Source organism: Corythoichthys intestinalis, chromosome 19, assembly GCF_030265065.1.
Source record: "Corythoichthys intestinalis isolate RoL2023-P3 chromosome 19, ASM3026506v1, whole genome shotgun sequence".
NCBI classification, from domain to species: domain Eukaryota; kingdom Metazoa; phylum Chordata; class Actinopteri; order Syngnathiformes; family Syngnathidae; genus Corythoichthys; species Corythoichthys intestinalis.
In genome coordinates this window covers 24,185,633-24,203,553 of record NC_080413.1, presented here as the reverse complement: position 1 = coordinate 24,203,553, position 17,921 = coordinate 24,185,633, and the positions used below count along the sequence as shown (strand labels likewise).

At 37.2% G+C, this 17,921-nt stretch overlaps 1 protein-coding gene across 2 annotated transcripts; it reads left to right on the top strand.

Annotated features, from left to right (window-relative positions):
• The first annotated feature begins 5,459 nt into the window (after positions 1-5,459).
• LOC130907567 (protein yippee-like 5) lies at positions 5,460-17,839 on the top strand. Of its 2 annotated transcripts, none has more exons than XM_057822818.1 (3): positions 5,460-5,889; positions 6,115-6,266; positions 12,822-17,839. In XM_057822818.1, the coding sequence occupies exons 2-3, from the start codon at positions 6,126-6,128 to the stop codon at positions 13,041-13,043; spliced, it is 363 nt and encodes a 120-aa protein (XP_057678801.1). In that variant the 5' UTR covers positions 5,460-5,889; positions 6,115-6,125; the 3' UTR covers positions 13,044-17,839. The 2 variants fall into 2 exon arrangements, with proteins under 2 accessions (XP_057678801.1, XP_057678800.1); XM_057822817.1 differs by having other exon boundaries at positions 5,741-5,889; positions 6,111-6,266.
• The last annotated feature ends 82 nt before the right edge of the window (positions 17,840-17,921 follow it).

The window sequence follows — 17,921 nt, the reverse complement described above, 5'->3', positions numbered from 1 at the left end:
CTTCATTAAAAATCTTCTAAAAATCTTTTCAAGAATTAATCCTCAGAGATCATCCCTTTCTTTCTTCTGGTTTCACTGTCAGACACTCAGGTACTGAACGTCTATTATCAGTTGTACCTGGCCATAGTCGATGATCGGCATCATAAATATGTTCGATGGGGTGGGCCTAACGCACTTGTTCAAAGGACTTGTTGAATAAGTGAAACAATGACACTGATAAAACCCTTAATAGAGCGTTATCTCCTTATAGTGAAAGTTGACTAATCCTAAATACATGATTCATTTCCAATGTGGTATCTCATTTCATGTCGGACATACAAACACTAATCATCTAGTGTATTAAGTTTGTCAAGAAGTTCTTCATCCCAGAGTGAAAATGCTTTAGTAACTCCACCTTTGCGAGTAGATGCCAACTCTTATCTGAGTTGATCATGGTGTTTTATGTTGTTTTCTAAATTTGCTGAGAAACCCCATTTGCAGTATTGTATTCTGATTGTAAAATTTGGGCACAAATGACTTTATTTTAAATTAGGTGTTGTGAACTGTGTTAAACAAAAATAACCAAGAGGGCCAATAATAGTGTCCAGAACTGTAACAGTGACTGTGTCCTGACCAAGATTTGAATACCACCACTTTCCCTGCTGATTTTCTGACCTTTAGTGTCCACTTCCTCGCATCTTGCCATTAGGTAGAAGTAAAGTATTACTGTAATTTTCACAATATAAGGCGCACCTGACTATAAGCCGCCACCCACCAAATTTGACACCAAAATGACATTTGTTCATATATAAACCGCACTGGACTGTAAGTCGCGGCTATCCTCACTGTATTACGGGATATTTACACCAAAAGATATTAACTGGTAACACTTTATTTGACAGCGGCATCATACGACTGTCATAAGACCAAATGAACCACCATGAAGCTTTGAACCAACTGGCTGCAAAGCTTCATTGCTTCAAGAAGCTTCATTTGGCCATCACTGCTCCCTTGGGAGAGAAAGTCAACCTCTGCTCCCACCTGCTGTCAACACTGTTGTCGTCCAACATGACTCCTAGCATGCATTGCAGCGCTACAGATGTAAATAACAATCAAAGTTCATGTTCTGTGCTAATTATTTCTTTTGTTACTTTTTCGGTTCTTTCATTAATTACTAGTTATGGTATTGGTAACACTTTATTTGACAGTGGCGCAATAAGACTGTCATTAGACAATTATAATTATGACATGACACTGCAATGAGCATTAATGAATTCTTGTAAGAAATTTCATTTAGTGTCATCCGGCAAATTATGTCACTTTTGAATGGATGTATAAGATCCAAGCTGGACATAAATGGAGTTAGTGACATAATTTGCCGGATGACACTTAATGACATCTCTCATAAGCATTCAGTAATGCCCATGATAGTGTCATGTCATAATTATGACGGTCTTATGACGCCGCTGCCAAATAAAGTGTTACCTGTTAACTCAAATAAATCAACAAATAATCCGCACTGGACTAAACCGCAGGATTCAAAATGAAGGAAAAATGTAGCGGCTTATAGCCTGGACATTATGGTATCTTTATTATTAGCTATCTTACCTCATTACAGAACTTGATGCTGTCATATTTGAATAAACAATAGACTTTCATATTCTACAAATCTTTAAATTGCGTCAGCAACTATGAAAATCTGGTTAATATATAAAGAAAGAATCTGTTTTTCAGGTGAGTGCATGTGTGGTAGTGCTCAAAATGTACAATAAACTACACTAGTTCTGCAACGATTAATCGATTAACTCGAGTATTCGATTAGAAAAAAAGATTTAAATTTTGCTGCTTCGACTAGTAATGGTTTATTTTGAAAGTGTTTGCATTCAGTTTTATTGAATTGGGTGGATACACTGCCCTTCTAGTCTGACTCATTTCACATGGTTGAATCCAGCTGCTCAATGTGAAGACCAACATAAGCCAAGTTTTTGTATGAGCTAATGTTTTTTAATGCATTCATAATTTAATTTAAAGGTATATTTAGCCGTTTTTTGTGGAAATATGTGTCTCTGAACCGTTTGTTAAGAATGTTGTTAAAAAAAAAAAAAAAAAAGCTAAATACAGCTGCTCCTGTTAAGACCAACCTAAGCTAAGTTTTTGTTTGCGCTAAAGTTTTTTTTTTTTTTTTTTAACACATTCATATTTCAGTTTATAGGTATATTTAGCCATTTTTTGTGGGAATATGTGTCTGAACCATTTATTAAGACCATTGTTAAAAAAAAAAAAAAAAAAAAAAGTTAGCATTTTATAGCATTTAAGCTAGTGTACTTTTGCTATGTAAGTTAGCCATTGTTGTTTTGTTGTACCCAGATCCTTATTTTATGTTTTTTAATTCCGTTTCAGGTTCAGCTCAGGTATTTTAATTTTTCACGTTCCTTATCCGATTACTCGATTATTCGAACTAACTAGTTCATCGATTATTCGACTACTAAAATAATCGATAGGTGCAGCCCCTAAACTACACTTTCACAAACGTTTGCATTAAATTGCTTTGTTAAAAATAATCTGCTCGTCTTGATGGTGTCATCACACTTTTTACACAAGTGATACTATGCTTTTGTGAAACAAAATTGACCGTCTTTTTTGTATTGAAGGCTATAGGAGAGGTCAAATTATTTAATAAATTAAATAATTGGATTGTATCGTTTGATGCCATTTACAAATACCTATGTCACTCCTGTCCAACAGTATTTTACCATCATTACAGTATGATCCTATTCCCATTGGAAAGCCTAGAAGCCAGATTCATTTACAGTACTGTATTTAAAAACTCAGTATTGATTGTATTCTGCAAAGACAAGTCCCCACTGCCAGTGTTTTTAGGGGATTTTGTCTGATCTTTCAAGTCCCGCAAAATATTGTGTCCTATGACTAGTGTTTAAGAAGTCTATACGCTGTTCTTTTCACACACATACCCCCCCCCCCCCCCCCCCCCCAAAAAAAAAAAAAAAGTTAATTCCAACCCCTTTCTGTTCTTTAGTTATCAGTCTGGGTAAGATTTATGAAAAAAAACAAATCTCAAGGTCAAAAACAAAGATCACAAGTTTTTGGGGGAGGGAAAGCTACATTTCAAGCAGAACTTGGACTTTGATGCTACAATGTTTCTTTCAATATAACAAAAATAATTTTGTTGGTAAAATAAACATTTATGAAGTAATATCATTTAATCTGATTTCAGCATTTAATGAGAAAGCTGTGAAAGCCCTAAATATCCATCATGAAAACAATCATGGAGATATGATTTCTTATCGTCCCTCAAGGTGAATGAATAACTGATTATGAAGCTGTGGTGAAGAGAAGAGATAATATACTTGTGATAATCTTTTCAAGGGGTTCTTAGAACATTTTTCCTCTTGCATTTTGATGACCATGCCTAAATCAAGAAAGTGTACTTTCCTTAATCGCTAAAAAAGTATTTTTAATTGTATAATCTGAAAATGGAAAACCTCTCTTTAGTGCCTAAACAAGGTAATTTATTCTACATATTGTCTCCACTAGAAATTGTTAACTTGGAGGTGGACTTGGTTAGACTGTCCTCCTGGTCCATGCTGCCTTCTGTCTTGGACAGTGGTTTTTAACCTGGATTCGATTGAACCCCATGGGTTTGGTAAAGGTTAAGACACACAGGGCCCTACTTTCATACTCTGACTAAAGGCCAAGTGTCATTTTAGACTAGGTTTTGGGTTGCCTCCAATTTACAGGTTTTATTCAATTTCTTTCAACTCCTAGCCCTATATCTAATGGGAGTAGAAACTGGTTTGCTCAGTGGAAGGTTGACTCACACTTGGTATGAGGATAAAAATTAAAACAACAACATTTGCGTCAGTATGCGATGCAAGGATTTGACCATAAAATGAGAATGTAGACATGATGAACGACCACAATGGGAGTATATCAAACTCCTATGTGATACATCAAAGCTGTTCAGACTGAAAGGACACTCAGATTCATAAGCAGAGTTTGACTTTTGGGGTAGGGGGGGGGCACAACCTGTTAATGATCCCGAAACGCAGTGTCAGCAATAAAATTAACTTGCAAGAATATTTATATTAATAAGTTGAAAATGAGCGTTTTTTTTTTTTTTTGTTTCCCATCATTCTTGAGGGGAATTCTAAATCAAGCTGCTGGCAGGACAGCTATACTTTTTACCAAGATCATCATTCATTGAATATGGTACACCTGCCGGTGTCGTGCCAATGTAGTTACCTCAGTCCAAAATTGTATCCCCTGGGCGGAGCCATACGGAGGTAGATTTGTGTCTTCATTATTCGATCAAAAAAAGAGTTGCTTCAATCAAAATATATATTTTCAATTTTTAAAAAAGTTACTTAAAAAAAAAAAGTGTTTGAATGCAAAAATAAATTTGAAAAAAAAAAAAAAAAAAATGCATTCGAAAGTTAAAAGTTACATTTTTTTTTTTTTTTGATTGGAGTCAATTTTTTTGATTTAAGCAACTTTTTTGATTGAAGTAATGATGTTTTATGTTTGGGCCACATTTTGGCTAGGACATTTGTGTCATTATTAATATAAAAATAAGTTGCTTCATACAAAAAAATATATATATTTTCAAAAGAAAAATCAATCAAAAAAAGAAACATTTTAATCATAGAAAAAACGTTTCTGAACGCGAAAAAATATTGGAGACTCAAAAATATGCATTTGAACACTTAATTTTTCATTTAAAAAAAAGTTTACTTTGATTTTAGCAGTCCTTTTAGTGTTTGGGCCATATTATGGGTACGGCATTTGTGTCTAAATCATTCAATCCCCCAAAAAGTTGCTTCAATCTTAAAAAAATATTTTCAATCAAAGAAAAACAAATCATTTATAAAAAGTAAAATTGCCCTCCCCATTTTTTTTTTTTTTTTTTTGGGGGGGGGGGGGGGGGGGGGGGGGAAATGATATGCAAAGCAAATGACCGTCTAAGGTGCTAGTCACATGATCTGTTCGAAAAATAATTTTGACCCATTACAAAAATACCTTTTTTTTTGTTCATTTCATTTATTTTTTAAAAATAATAATACATTTTATTAGTAGAGCGCTTTTTTCCAATGCTCAAAGATGCTTTACAGTAGGAACAAAAAACGTTTGTTTTCTTGCTTTACAACTTTTACATATATAGGAAAGTAAATTACATGCAATGACACTTTTCGGCCACCGGGGGGGGCTGGCCCCCCTGCCCCCCCTTAAACTCCGCTTACGCTCAGATTCCTATTCTCCGTGTCTAAGCAGCTGAACTGGACAGGTTAAAAGTTAAATAAATAAAAAAAATAAATAAGAATGTAGACATGAAATTTAATTTTCCAAAGTGAAAATTAACTGCAAAAATTTTTTTTGTAGTAAATTTGATAAGTGAATAAATTTCAATGGGAATTTGCTTGCTAGCTTAGCTATATCGGTTTTGAATTTGAACAAAAGGCTTCATCATTAAATTCCGAAAGGTTCGGTGAATACACATGCAAACTCATGGGGTTCTGGTCTAATTAAGAGTTGCATCAATGGTTCATGGCATGCACTGTATGTACCCGATGGAGTTCAAAATAAAAGCTCGCGCGTTCTAAATAACAATATGTTTGGATGTCTAAAAGTCTGTCTTCCTTGGAATCGATTTTTTATCGTGTTAACCACCCTTTAATGAATAATAAGTGCGATTTAACCGGTGTGAAACCAAGCTAAACGACACTTGATCCCCCTGTTCATTTCCTTTGAAAGGACCGGAAGTGTTGAAGACTTGGTTTTCTCGTTGTCAACAAACGCCCTTCGTGACTGCTCTTCCCGTTGACGTCGGCTGTGTTGACATCAACCACCAAACGCTGGGTCACGATTAAAAGAGATTTTTAAGATTACGCAAAGGTATATATTCTATAACACTCATTCCTTACCTTGCATCGGCACAAGGTCAGAAATGTTCATTCATGTACCAGTTTGTCGTTGTTTGTACGCTTAACTGTATGTGCAGTCATTGACATTCATGCATTTCAAATCAGCAAAGGAAAACAAAAAACGGCATGTTTATTGCGTCATTCATGTATCGGCGTATTTTACATAATGTTATACTTGTTTTGTTACATTAGGCAGCTTTTAGCACAATGGGACGTATCTTCTTGGACCACATTGGTGGCACTCGCCTGTTCTCCTGTGCCAATTGTGACACCATTCTGACCAACAGAGCAGAGCTGATCTCCACTCGCTTCACTGGAGCTACTGGCAGGGCCTTTTTGTTCAACAAGGTACCAGTATGTACATGTCACATCTCTCGTAGACTCAAGACATGAGGAACCCCATAGGCATGGTTGTCAGATGCCAGTCATAAATCCCAACAAGTTCAATAAAAAACAGCCTAAATTACACATTTTTCCATTATAGAAGTCAATCTATATTTTGATCAAGGACGTAGGTTCATTCTCAACATTGGTACATTGCAACATAACAGGCATATACGCTTTTTGCTGGGAACGGGATATTTATAAGACCAAACAGATTATTAAGGCAAGGCAAATTTACATTTATAAAGCACAATTCAACCCAAGGCAATTCAAAGTGCTTTACATTACATGAAGATCATAAAAATCACATTAAATCAACAGAAAAAACAAAGACAATTGAAACAGGAAATAAAATTATACATAAACATCGCATTTGATCACAAATAGAATAAAAAAAAAATAATAATAATAATAATAATGATAATAATTGAAATCATCAATGGAGATAAAGCACAAGAGGAATAGAGAGCAAATAGATGGACATGCTGTGCTAAACAAGAGCGTTTTTAGCCCGGGGGTCTGGTCCACATTTCTCACGAATATGAACCTAATTAAATAATAAGCGAAATGATCAAAGCAAAATAAACCTGTAATTATTTATACTAGCTTTTATGTGTATTGGTTCACATGATACAACGTTTGATTCAAACCTTTGTTTTCAAAAACTACTAAAGAAACTAGGATTGCAGCTATCGATTATTTTAGTAATCGATTAATCGATGAATATTTAGTTTGAATAATCAAGTAATCGGATAAGAAACATAAAAATTAAAATACCTGAAACGGTATTTAAAAAAATAATAATAAAGGAGGATCTATATACAGCAAAAAAAACAATTGGTTAATTACATAGTAGAAGTCCGCTAGCTTAAATTCTATAAAAATCTTTTTTTTTTTTTTTTTACATTGGTCTTAACAAATGATTCAGACACATATTCCCCCCAAAAAAGGCTAAATATACCTATAAACTGAAATATGAATACGTTAAAAAAAAAAAAAAAAAACTTTAGCGCAAACAAAAACTTAGGTTGGTCTTAACAGGAGCACCTGTATTCAGCCATGTGAAATGAGGCAGACTAGAGGGCAGTGGATCCACCCAAATCAATACAGCTAAATGCAAACACTTTCAAAACAATGCATTACAAGGCCACTTAGATTAAACAAATACTCGAAGCAGAAAATTTTTTATTCAAATCTTGTTTTCTAATCGAATACTCGAGTTAATCGATTAATCGTTGCAGGACTAAAGTCCAAAGTGCAAGTCCCTTTATTCCAAAAAAAGGGAGCTATCCAAGAATGGTTCCACTTCTGGGGGACACTGGAGCTCCCCTAGACTCAAACTAAAGTATTGTAATATAAAAGTGATTTGGGAAAAATTCATGCAAAAAAGGGATATCCAAGGATCGATCTACATCTGAGGCATCCTTGACTACCCCAAGACTCGAACCAAAGTACTCTCATGAAATTCTGATGTGTGGTTTCATTTCACAGATTTTTTTTCATGTCAGTGTCCCCCCGAAGTGGATCCATTCTTGGGACTTGCACTCTGAAGCCACCGCGTTGCATTACCGTAATGCGCATAATGCAAACAATGATCCAAATGAGGGACTGCTAGCTTGACTTCGCGGTCCCTTGTGGAGACTGGCCTGACCACAGTAGTTTTGCAGGTTAACAAGTTCACACAGATTAATGCTGTGCTAACTCTGATGCAGGTCGGCCTTTTAGTAGCAACATTAGTGGTGTTTTCCTCACCTCCACAACATTGACATCTTTTTACATTACTTACAGTGGCTTGTGCTGCCCCCCCAAAAAAACTTCGAATATCCCTCCCCTTCGAAAGGGGTGGAGGACGCGGCATGTTGTGTGAGTGTGCATCTGAGTGGCGGGAGGAGGGGGTGGGAGAGGTCAAGTCATCAGCCAATCAAATGTGCGTTTGAGCGTGGGACCGGCACATTCAGCAAGTGAGAAGGGATAAATGTAAGTCTGAACGTAATGAAAATAATTCACCTAATAATGGTAGGGTCTATTCTATTTTTACAACATATGGGAAGACCATCTAAATGACCCATATAACTGAACGTGTTGTGTAATGCAAGTAAGGTGGTTGTTGTTGGGGACAATTTGAGCATCCTGAAAAGTTGGTAGTGTTTTGTCCCTACCGTCCCTATGCAAACCTAGGCCCTTGATTTTGATATTATAACTAGAAAAACAATCAACAGTAGGGGACATATTGTAGAGCACAGGTGTCAAACCGATTCCAGAAAGGGCCTAGTGGGTGCTGGATTTTGTTCCAACCGATAACGGGCAGAGAGTTTAACCAATGAACTTCCTGCTGAAACAAGCAGCACCTGACAAAGTTGAACTGATTACACATGTTAAAGATCTAATTGGTGAAAAGGTGTCCTCTTCATTGGTTGGAAAGCAAACCTGCACCCACTAGGCCCTTTCTGGAATCGGTTTGACAGCTGTGTTGTAGAGTAGTCATTGCTGTTTTGCCGATAAGCATCATGGAAGATGTAGTTCTTCATAGAAATTGTTAAAACTTGTATTTTAATTTCAATAAACAAAATAATTTATTGTTAACAATATAATGATTAATTATTCAACGTAAAAAAAACATGTCAATAGAGATCCCTCTCAAAGGTGTCAGACAATATTTTCCAGAGCAGAATCGTAGTGCATTCTGTGTAAAATATTTCTATTGAGAATGGTGTCAAAAGCAGAAGTATCTCCACTTGTCACGAGGAAACAAACACACCACAATACACAACAATACAAAACGACAGTGTATGTAATGCATTTTAATGGTTTGTCATTTTTAGAATTATTTTTGCTGAATATGACTGTGTACTTACAAATCAGAAATGGAATGCAGTTCACAGCTCCATAATTGTATATAATTAGAAGGTGTACCATCAATGAACTGGTTTATTTTCATAGAAAAGGCACACTTGATTATAAGGTGCATTTCTGCATTTTCCATTTATTCTTCATCTTTTAACATTGTAATTATTGTATTATTACCGTAATTTTCGCACTATAAGGCGCACCTGACTATGAGCCACAGCCTTCAAATTTGGCAAGAAAATGGCATTTGTTCATAGATAAGCCGCACTGGACTATAAACCGCAGCTATCCTCACTGTATATTAGGATATTTACACCAAAAGATATTAACCGGTAACACTTTATTTGACAGAGGTATCATACAACTGTCATAGGACCAAATGAACCACCATGAAGCTTCAAGAAGCTTCATTTGGCCATCACTGCTCCCTTTGAGGAGACAGTCAACCTCTGCTGCCAACACTGTTGTCGTCAACATGCCTCCTAGCATGCAGTGCAGCGCTACATATGTAAATACCAATCAAAATCCATGTTCTGTGCTAATTAATTCTTCAGTTACTGTTCCAATTGTTTCATTAATTGCTAGTTATGGTATTTGGTAACACTTTGACAGTGGTGCCATAAGATTGCCATTAGACAATCTTAATTATGACATGACACTGTCATGAGCACTAATGAATGCTTATAACAGATGTCATTCATTGTTATCCAGCAAATTATCTCACTTTTAAATAGATGCAAAATATCCAAGCTGGACATAAATGGAAGCGCTGCACTGCATGCTAGGAGGCATGTTGGACGACAACAGTGTTGGCAGCAGAGGTTGACTGTCTCCCCAAAGGGAGCAGTAATGGCTAAATGAAGCTTCTTGAAGCTTCATGGTGGTTCATTTGGTCTTATGACAGGCGTATGATACCTCTGTCAAATAAAGTGCAACCTATTAACACAAATAAATCAACAAATAAGCCGCACTGGACTATAAGCCACAGGATTCAAATTGAAGGAAAAAAGTAGCTTCTTATAGTCCGAAAATTACGGTAATCCATTTGCGTATTGTTTTATTCATGGGTTTGATTAATGTTGAATGTGTGTCTTAAGCTCTCAACCGGAGCAGTATCGTAAAGTTATTCTCCCAACAAAATATGTTCAAGGTCATTAAAGACAGCCAGAATTTGTACATAAGGCACACTGTCAATTATGGGGGAAAATAAAGGATTTTAGGTGTGCCCTATAACATGAAAAATATTGTACTCTGTTAACAACTAAAGAACTAATGCTAACAAAACAGGACATCTGAAATGCAAATGTAAAAAAAAAAAATGCAAATACTCTTCAATTCTGTTTTTTTATAGGGAGTTTTGGAGGGTGCGACAAAGAGAAAGGCCAAAAGGTTTGAATCAGTTATAATGACATGAATCCGCCAAAAGATGGCAGTGACGGACTGTTTTAGATATGTATTTAAACTGTTTTGTGATTGCATATAACAGGGGTCAACGGACACTGTGGGAATGTGGGTGCAGATTTGGTTTGTCGATTGTTGGAATTTAGAATGAAAATCTGCACTTAATCTGGTCCTTTGTCGAATAGCTTGGACACCCTTGGCATATCAGATTAGACGTAGACAAAGTGGCATCACTCTCTCACAGGCTCAAAATTGAGGTAATTTAAACACATACAGTGGGGCAAATAAGTATTTAGTCAACCACCAATTGTGCAAGTTCTCCTACTTGAAAAGATTAGAGAGGCCTGTAATTGTCAACATGGGTAAACCTCAACCATGAAACACAGAATGTGTGTGTGGGGGGGGGGGGGGGGGGGACAGAAAATCACATTGTTTGATTTTTAAAGAATTTATCTCCAAATTACAGTGGAAAATAAGTATTTGGTCACCTACAAACAAGCAAGATTTCTGGCTGTCAAAGAGGTCTAACTCCACTATGGCCAAGACCAAAGAGCTGTCGAAGGACACCAGAGACAAAATTGTAGACCTGCACCAGGCTGGGAAGACTGAATCTGCAATAGGTAAAACGCTTGGTGTAAAGACATCAACTGTGGGAGCAATTATTAGAAAATGGAAGACATACAAGACCACTGATAATCTCCCTCGATCTGGGGCTCCATGCAAGATCTTACCCCGTGGCGTCAAAATGATAACAAGAACGCTGAGCAGAAATCCCAGAACCACACGGGGGGACCTAGTGAATGACCTACAGAGAGCTGGGACCACAGTAACAAAGGCTACTATCAGTAACACAATGCGCCGCCAGGGACTCAAATCCTGCACTGCCTGCGGAAGAAAGTACACGTCCAGGCCATCTGCGGTTCACTAAAGAGCATTTGGATGATCCAGAAGAGGACTGGGAGAATGTGTTATGGTCAGATGAAACCAAAATAGAACTTTTTGGTAGAAACATAGGTTCACATGTTTGGAGGAGAAAGAATACTGAATTGCATCCGAAGAACACCATACCCACTGTGAAGCATGGGGGTGGAAACATCATGCTTTGGGGCTGTTTTTCTGCAAAGGGACCAGGACAACTGATCTGTGCAAAGGAAAGAATGAATGGGGCCATGTATCGAGAGATTTTGAGTGAAAATCTCCTTCCATCAGCAAGGGCATTGAAGATGAGACGTGGCTGGGTCTTTCAGCATGACAATGATTCCAAACACACAGCCAGGGCAACAAAGGAGTGGCTTCATAAGAAGCATTTTAAGGTCCTGGAGTGGCCTAGCCAGTCTCCAGATCTCAACCCCATAGAAAATCTGTTGAGGGAGTTGAAAGTCCTTGTTGCCCAACGACAGCCCCAAAATATCACTGCTCTAGAGGGGATATGCATGGAGGAATGGGCCAAAATACCAGCAACAGTGTGTGAAAAGCTTGTGAAGAGTTACAGAAAACGTTTGGCCTCCATTATTGCCAACAAAGGGTACATAACAAAGTATTGAGATGAACTTTTGGTATTGACCAAATACTTATTTTCCACCATGATTTGCAAATAAATTCTTTAAAAATCAAACAATGGGATTTTCTGGGGGGTTTTCCCACATTCTGTCTCTCATGGTTGAGGTTTACCCATGTTGACAATTACTGGCCTCTCTAATATTTTCAAGTGGGAGAACTTGCACAATTAGTGGTTGACTAAATACTTATTTGCCCCACTGTAACTACAGTATCTGGTGAGTTATGCCAGTCAAGGTGTGAGTATATTTCAAGTTCAATAATATTTCAAAAGCCACTGCTAAGAGCTGTTTTATAGAACCATGCCACTGTTTCGATGCCACAAAAGAACAAATATCACCATCAATCATTGTTGTGCTCGATGTTTAATATCACAAATGGCTCGTTTTAATTTTTTTAAAGACACCCCTAAACTTGGTAGAGCTCTGCTATGTATTTTTAAAGGCCGGAATGTGAAAAGAATACATTTTTTGTCCAGATCAAAGAAGAGGAGAGTCCATTCTTTTATTTGATGCATTTGGTGTAGTACACATAATAACACGACAATATACAAAATGCTCAAAAACAGTGAACAATTACTGGGGTTGGCTGAACTAGATATGACTGGCAGTGAATGATTTTTAACATTTTTATATTCTGTTGCTCACATATTTTTAGTCATACAAAAAATATGCAGGAACAAATTAAATTCAATATTTTCTGCTCTCTCCAAAGGTTGTTAATCTACAGCACAGTGAGGTTCAAGACAGGGTTATGCTGACGGGACGACACATGGTGCGTGACGTCAGCTGTAAAAACTGTAATAGTAAACTGGGTTGGATGTATGAGTTCGCCACGGAGGAAAGCCAGCGCTACAAGGAGGGCCGAGTCATCCTGGAAAGAGCGCTGGTGAGGGAGAGCGAGGGTTTTGAGCACGTTCCCGCAGACAACTCCTGAACGAGCTCAGGGTGGTTTCTGTACAGCTAAGTCAGCTCTGCTCTAACAGCAAAGCACTGACCTGCATGCCGAGAGTGTCACAACAACCGCAACGTAGTAACAGTTTGAAGCAACAGAGGAATTCGAACTTAAAGAGGCAGACATGAAAGTGTGACAACAGCATCGCTTCCAATTTGCTTTCTGGTTCAACAGACTGATGTTCAACCTGTTTTGACATTATTAAAGAAACTGGTTCAGAAGAAACTAGTTTTAAACAGTGATGTCCACTGGTGTTTTAGAGCCTACTTGTATGCTTTAGCCAGTACAAATGTGTATTTTTGCTGTTTAATATTAATGATCTATGGAGCAATGAGTACGTCTCGGCAGAGCAGGGTCAAAGTCTCTTGGATTTTCTCAGATACAACAATTTCCTCCTTAGTACAAAGGGAGGGGATGAGCAAATAACTCGTTTGCCAAATAAGTTTTTTTTTTTTTTTTTGTGAGTGCGTTTCAGTTCTTGGCATGAAAGTGTTTTGCAGTTTCGAGAGAAAGTCGACTTTGCGAAGTAATTTTCCATCAGTTTATTTCCACCTTATGATTAATCATGTTACTCTTCAAATTGATGCCTTGTATTAAACGTTATTTGAATATTGTACATAGACTATTGAGAATAAAGACTGCTGAAATAATGTGATTTTGTTGTATGTTGTACAGTACTGTACCTGTTTCTGTGGCATGTGATCATTCCATTATCGGACTAAGTAGCGGTTTTGAACAGTAATGTAATTTTTTTTTTTTTTTTTTAATCAGCAGTGTTTTTGCTTGAGTACATTTTACTTGTACCTTTGGCGGAAAATACATAGAATGCGTTTATCTACATATCAACTATTTAAAGCAGCACTTGGTAACTTTTCAGTTCTGATTGATTTTAGCAATGCTGGTTTTGCTTTAATGAGGAATGCGTTTCCCATGAGGAGCAGCCCACACCCGCACAGTGTCGTAAAGTCAATCAAAAATCAATCTCCAGGTCGCCTGCAGATGGATTAAACAGCACTTGTTTCCCGCAGCTGTGTGACAGATTAATAGTAATAAGGTAATGAATCTGGTTGTGCCTAAACAATAGCATGTGACGGTTAGCAACCGTCCAGTTTAATGTGGTTAACTCCACCCCCGGCGTCATGCCAGTAGATAGTTGCCGAACAGAACAAGTCACGGTTTCAAAACCGCAAAAATTTTCCGTTATGCCATCCCTACAGTATTAGCTATTTTTTTATGTCCCAAAAATGCAGGGAGGAAAAAAGGGCCAACCGACATGTAAAACGTTTGCGTAGAGTGGCTGCTGAGAAGGCAATACCTCCAATATGATTTCGCATTTATACAAAATTGAAGGTCAGTAAACACTATCATGAATATTTCCCATCAGCTACAAGATTTAATTCCAGCGTGTTTAATGTGTCTAGCGGTGTTAACACGTTTTTTTTTTCTCTGTGAAATGGAAAATGAATGAATGAACTGTGTTGAGAAAGAGAGTGTGTCTATAATGTAAACATGATACGAGTCATACACTTTTTATGGAAAATAATTCAATTACCGGTACTTTTATTCTAATGGTAATAATGTTGAGCTGTGACTGTGGGTTTACACTCACTTTAAGGACTGCATTTGTTTTAATCATATTTAGAATATTTCAGTTACCGTAATTTTTGGACTATAAGCCGCTACTTTTTTCTCTTATTTTGAACCCTGCAGCTTATAGTCCAGCGCGGCTTATGTGTTGACTTACTGGATTAAGAGGTAAAACTTTATTATGACATGATGAACCGAAAAGAAAATAAGAATATATCATCATGGGCATTAATGAATGCTTATGACAGAGGTCATTAAATGTCATCCGGCAAATTATGTCATCGACTCCATTTACGTCTGGCATCTTTTAGATCCATTCAAAAGTGAGATATTTTGCCGGATGACACAAAATGACATCTGTCATAAGTATTCATTAATGCTCATGGCAGTGTCATGTCATAATTATGATGGTCTAATGACCTGTCAATTAAAATGTAAAGTAATTAAAGAAATAATTGGCACGGAACATGATTTTTAGATGTTATTTACATCTGTAGTGGTGCAGTGCATCCTAGGAGGCATGTTGGAAAACAACTGTTGAAAGCAGGTGGCAGCAGAGGTTGACTTTCTCCTTCAAGGGAGCAGTGATGGCCAAATGAAGCTTCTTGAAGCACTGAAGCTTTGCAGCCAATTAGTTCAAAGCTTCATGGTGGTTCATTTGGTCTTATGACAGTCTTATGATGCCGCTGTCAAATAAAGTGTAAGCGGTTAAAATCTTTTAGTGTAAATATACCATAAAACAGTGAGGATAGCTGCGGCTTGTTTTATTTTATGTTCCAATTTGCTACAACTGTGTTTTGCAAAAATAGAAATCCTGTTCAATAGAAAAAAGTTAAAAAAATAAAATAAAATTTAAACCCAGAAATCGCTAAGTAACACATTTTAAAACTAATTGCAATACCGTGATACCGTGAAATTTTTGCTTAAGGTTATCATACCGTCAGAATGTCATACCAGCATATGCCTACATGCCAGCGAGTGAAAGCCGGGCAAATGTTTGTGAAATGAACTTTCATTCATTCGCTGCCACCCTCCCACTTCAAACGGATTGAACGTCTATGGCCGTCAGTGGCAGCCATTGCCAGGCAATGAGCTAATTTTGGGCTATTTAAGGTCATTTATCTGTTGATTTTCAGTTACTTCCTGTTGATTTTGGGGTATTTTGACAGGTCACTTCCTGTTTATCTTGAGTTACAGAACAGGAAGTGACCTGGGAATCACCCAAATGCAGTGACTCAAACTCAACAGGAATTGACCCATAAATGCCCTGAAAATCGGACAGAATGACTGTGAATGCTCTGGTTTCGAATGAACAAACGTTCCCAGTCTAAATGGATTGGGCGTAGTGCACCGTCAATGCAGCCTTAGAGTTAACTGAGACATTATTATGGTGGAAGATTTTAGTTGCAACTTGTTGGTTCCTTTTTATTTTTTTAGACATTGACACCTTTTTAAAACGAGATCTCGATTCTTGTCAGGAGCATATTAATAACCTTTTCTGATACAAAGTATCACGATATAGTAAGGGTGTAACGGTACATGTATTTGTATTGAACCGGTACGGGGTGCTCGGTTCGGAACGGAGGGTACCGAACGAGTTTCTGACGTAATGTAACCCTTACTTTTAGAGGCTGTGAGTCGATCGGGTTACAGTTTCTTTGTGTAGATTATATTTACTCCGTCTTCTCTGCTATAATGAAGACCAACACGGAAGGACAGTATAACCCAGAAACGTCAAAGGCGCGACAACGTGGCCGCCGCCAGAACGCAGTGAAACGCAGGCCTTAAAAGTCAATCAGCCAACGCACACCAGTCGCAGTGCAGCCTTGTGTTAGACGCGTCCCAGAAGCGGCTCAACGCGACGCACGCGAAAAGAACGGCAGAGTTTATTTTATTTGACACGAGACGTGGCCCTTCTGCGTCAATCCTACTAGCTAGGATCGGGCAGACCGGAAGTCACTTGTGTAAAAATACGGTGGATCCGGTCGATTTTCAAACTAATATGCAATCGTAACCCACTTTTTGAGTCCATCAGATCTCTTGAGTGGTAGATCGGGCAGTTGACTTGTCTTTGTTGATTTACTGCTGTCTTCTCTGCTATAATAATAACCAACACGGCCCCGTGTTCAATACAAAACCCTCCTACCACAACAAAACAAGTAGGAACTAATATTTACATAGGAACTAAAGTTATACAACATAAAATATACAATATAAATGAATACTACATCACATTTGTAAAATATAAACACATAATAAAATAAATAATAGCCCATTTAAATAAATTGAAATGAGCTAAAACACCTGTAATTAAATAATAATACACAGATCCTGCTTACATAATTGAATTTATTAATTTCTGTGTGGCGCTTTCACTTGAGAAAATCCACCAATAAAGCTCTTGAAAACCGTTCATAAGAAAAAAAAAGATTCATTGAGGCATTTCATTTGTAAAATACATGTTAAAATTAGGGCTGTCAAAATTATCGCGTTAACGCGCGGTAATTATTTTTTTTAATTAATCACGTTAAAATATTTGACGCAATTAACGCACATGTCCCGCTCAGAAAGTATTCTGCCTTTTGGTAAGTTTTACAGCAAGACTTTTTGTGCTGTCCAACAGCGAACTCTTGTGGTCGCTTTGCGACATGGTTTATTGTTTTCTTTCCAGTTCATTATGGCTGCACGACGTCTCGGGCTGATAATGTTGTGCTTATATGATCCTTGGACAAGATTTGTCCATAAGTATGGTTGTTGTAAAGAATGTACATATTATGTTAGTAAGCGAAATGTTGTATTTTTTGTATGAGACGCTTTTTGTTTATGTTTAGTGAACCTGTATAGCGTGCTAAGCTAACGTTGTTGCTAATGCAATGCTTGTGTACTTTTTTTTTTTGTAGTTTTACGACGGTCTAAAGAGGACAATGGTTTGAGGCCATTTTATTAATAAATCAGATGAAAAAGGAAGAAGTCTAATTATTAAGGTGCCGTTCACTAGCTGTCTAGCTTTGGAAAAAGTAGACGCTTCGGAGTGAGGACAGCATAGACAGATTTAAATGACAGTAGAGTGAAATGCCCACTACAGTCCTTTTGTACCGTATGTTGAATGTATATATCCATCTTGTGTCTTATCTTTCCATTCCAACAATTTATTTTACAGAATATATATATAATTTACAGAAAAATATGGCATATTTTATAGATGGTTTGAATTGCGATTAATTGCGATTAATTACGATTAATTAATTTTTAAGCTGTAATTAACTCGATTAA